At 37.2% G+C, this 1,999-nt stretch overlaps 1 protein-coding gene across 1 annotated transcript in view; it reads right to left on the bottom strand.

Moving 5' to 3' along the window:
* Positions 1–372: 372 nt before the first annotated feature.
* GATA6 (GATA binding protein 6) overlaps positions 373–1,999 on the bottom strand; it is a 31,967-nt gene continuing 30,340 nt past the window's right edge. Inside the window, exon 5 of the mRNA XM_019526181.1 lies at positions 373–1,862. Coding sequence (XP_019381726.1) covers positions 1,695–1,862 — 168 coding nt within the window. The 3' untranslated portion in view covers positions 373–1,694. The remainder of the gene's footprint in view (positions 1,863–1,999) is intronic.

The following is a 1,999-nucleotide window of genomic DNA, read 5'->3' as shown; positions in this document are numbered from 1 at the left end:
GCCAGGGACAGAGGTTGAATCATTTGCTGCAAGACTCTCGGGTTTTTTCATTAAATAAGACCTAAGGCCACAGAAAAATGATAACTTAAAGAGAGGCTTGGGGTCAACCCTGAAGACTTCACTGTAGGCAATGGGCGCCTTGCCTCTAAAAGAGTGGGCTGTATTTTTTTACACTACCAGATAACACAATGATGGGAATCATAAAAATGCTATGAGTTATATAGATAAAATACAATGAATGATTACATGGATGGAGTAAATAGCTATGTTTGAGGACTTCGTTGTATTCTTTAGACATTCTCACTGCTTCAGATACATTTTATATAACCATTTTGTAAGATACCAGACTGAAACAAAGAAGAAATCACATTGTACAGAAAAAAACCAATATCCTTTTATTTGTAAAGCTCTGATGAAAGAATAACTTTCCAAATGGCATCCCATTTAAAAAAAAATGTAAACCAACCTAACTATGGGTCAGTCACACTATACAGATTGCATCCTAACTCTTAAAGATGCCTAAATATCTTATGGAGTATTTACATATGTATCAGTTAGGTAGTAAAGTTTCATTGCTATTTGTTTCTTTCCAGCACATACTTATTTAATGGCAAAACAATATGCATTTGCATTGTATAAAACTCATGAGCAAATGGAGAGGGCAATTTTCCTGAGAGAAGGCTTGTTCTTGAAACTTTGGTTTTACTAGTTACAAATACAGAAAGTGGATGTTTATGTTGCAATAAAAAAGTATAAGGATGCCTAGTTTACTTTTTTCTTTTAAATTATTTACGTACCATTAAGTTAAAATGTTTACATTCATTCATTCATATAAAAACTGTTGTTAAATCTTATGCAAATGATTTAACACTGATTGCTGCAACGCAAATTGCACTTCTTTTTTTTAAAAAAAAATTATTGTATATGGAAGAAAAATATCTGATTGCTACCCTGTTTACAAATTCTGACTAAGTACAGTTCAGTCACAAAACATGAACTTTCATAAACCTCAGTCACAGTGTACGTTAAAAGTTATAATGCAGCCTTGTAAAGTGAGTAAATATTTTAAACAAAAGATCTCATTAGCTGACTCAACCTGGAGAGACTTGTACCAAACACTGTGATTTCCTCCATGGGTATATTTGAACTCCGCTATAGGAAAATGACAGAGCAATGCAGGCATACATACTGGTTACAGACAGCACTAACAAGAGAACTGACCTGGGAGAGGGCATCACATGCTTTGTTCAAGGTGTGTGCACTGGGTCAAGCAATACACTCATTACTGCTTTTGAAATTTTTTCTCACTATCCCTTATAATCAAAGCCTCTGCTATCTCCCTCCCAATCAAATCCTAGGGAGATGGTGAAACAAATATGCAATCTAAAAGGCAGCATGGCTGCATATTCTGTAGATGTATTTCTGGAGCCTATCAATAGCTCTAGGTTCTCTTTTTGGCTGCATTAGTTTTCCCTTGGTAGAGATTCACTTTCTCTCATTTTTTCTTGCATAGATGAGGAGCTGGATATGTAGGCAGAGCCTCTTTGGAGAAACACCTCTACCATCAAGGCACAAAGACAATGTCAGAGGAAAGTTCTTGCCAGCACTCTCACTGCTGCTCTGACTGCTCCATAATACAAAATGAAACAAAAATGTGGACATCTAGTGGCTGCAGCCCTGTGCAGGTATCCAGCTCAACTTGCACTGAATCCTGTGCACCACTCCTGTCTCACAGATGCTGTAACTTCAGCTGTGGAGGTCAGGCTGACTCCTGTATACAGCCCTTCTTGACCTGAATATTTGAGTGTGCTGCTTTCAGGACTGGTGCTCTCTCCTGGGCCAGACATCACTGAAGAACCTGCCTGGAGAACAGAAGAAAATAGACAAGTGTGATTTAGTTACATCCTGTTGATTGAACATTTAAAACCACATAGAGTTTTGAAGAGAAACTACTTTGTGATAAATACAGTTGAGGTAAAGCTGGAGGGTACTAGATAAA

The sequence above is a fragment of the Gavialis gangeticus genome, unplaced genomic scaffold (genome assembly GCF_001723915.1).
Source record: "Gavialis gangeticus isolate Ggan-Ray unplaced genomic scaffold, GavGan_comp1, whole genome shotgun sequence".
Classification (NCBI taxonomy): Eukaryota; Metazoa; Chordata; order Crocodylia; family Gavialidae; genus Gavialis; species Gavialis gangeticus.
This window is presented reverse-complemented; position numbering and strand designations above follow the sequence as displayed.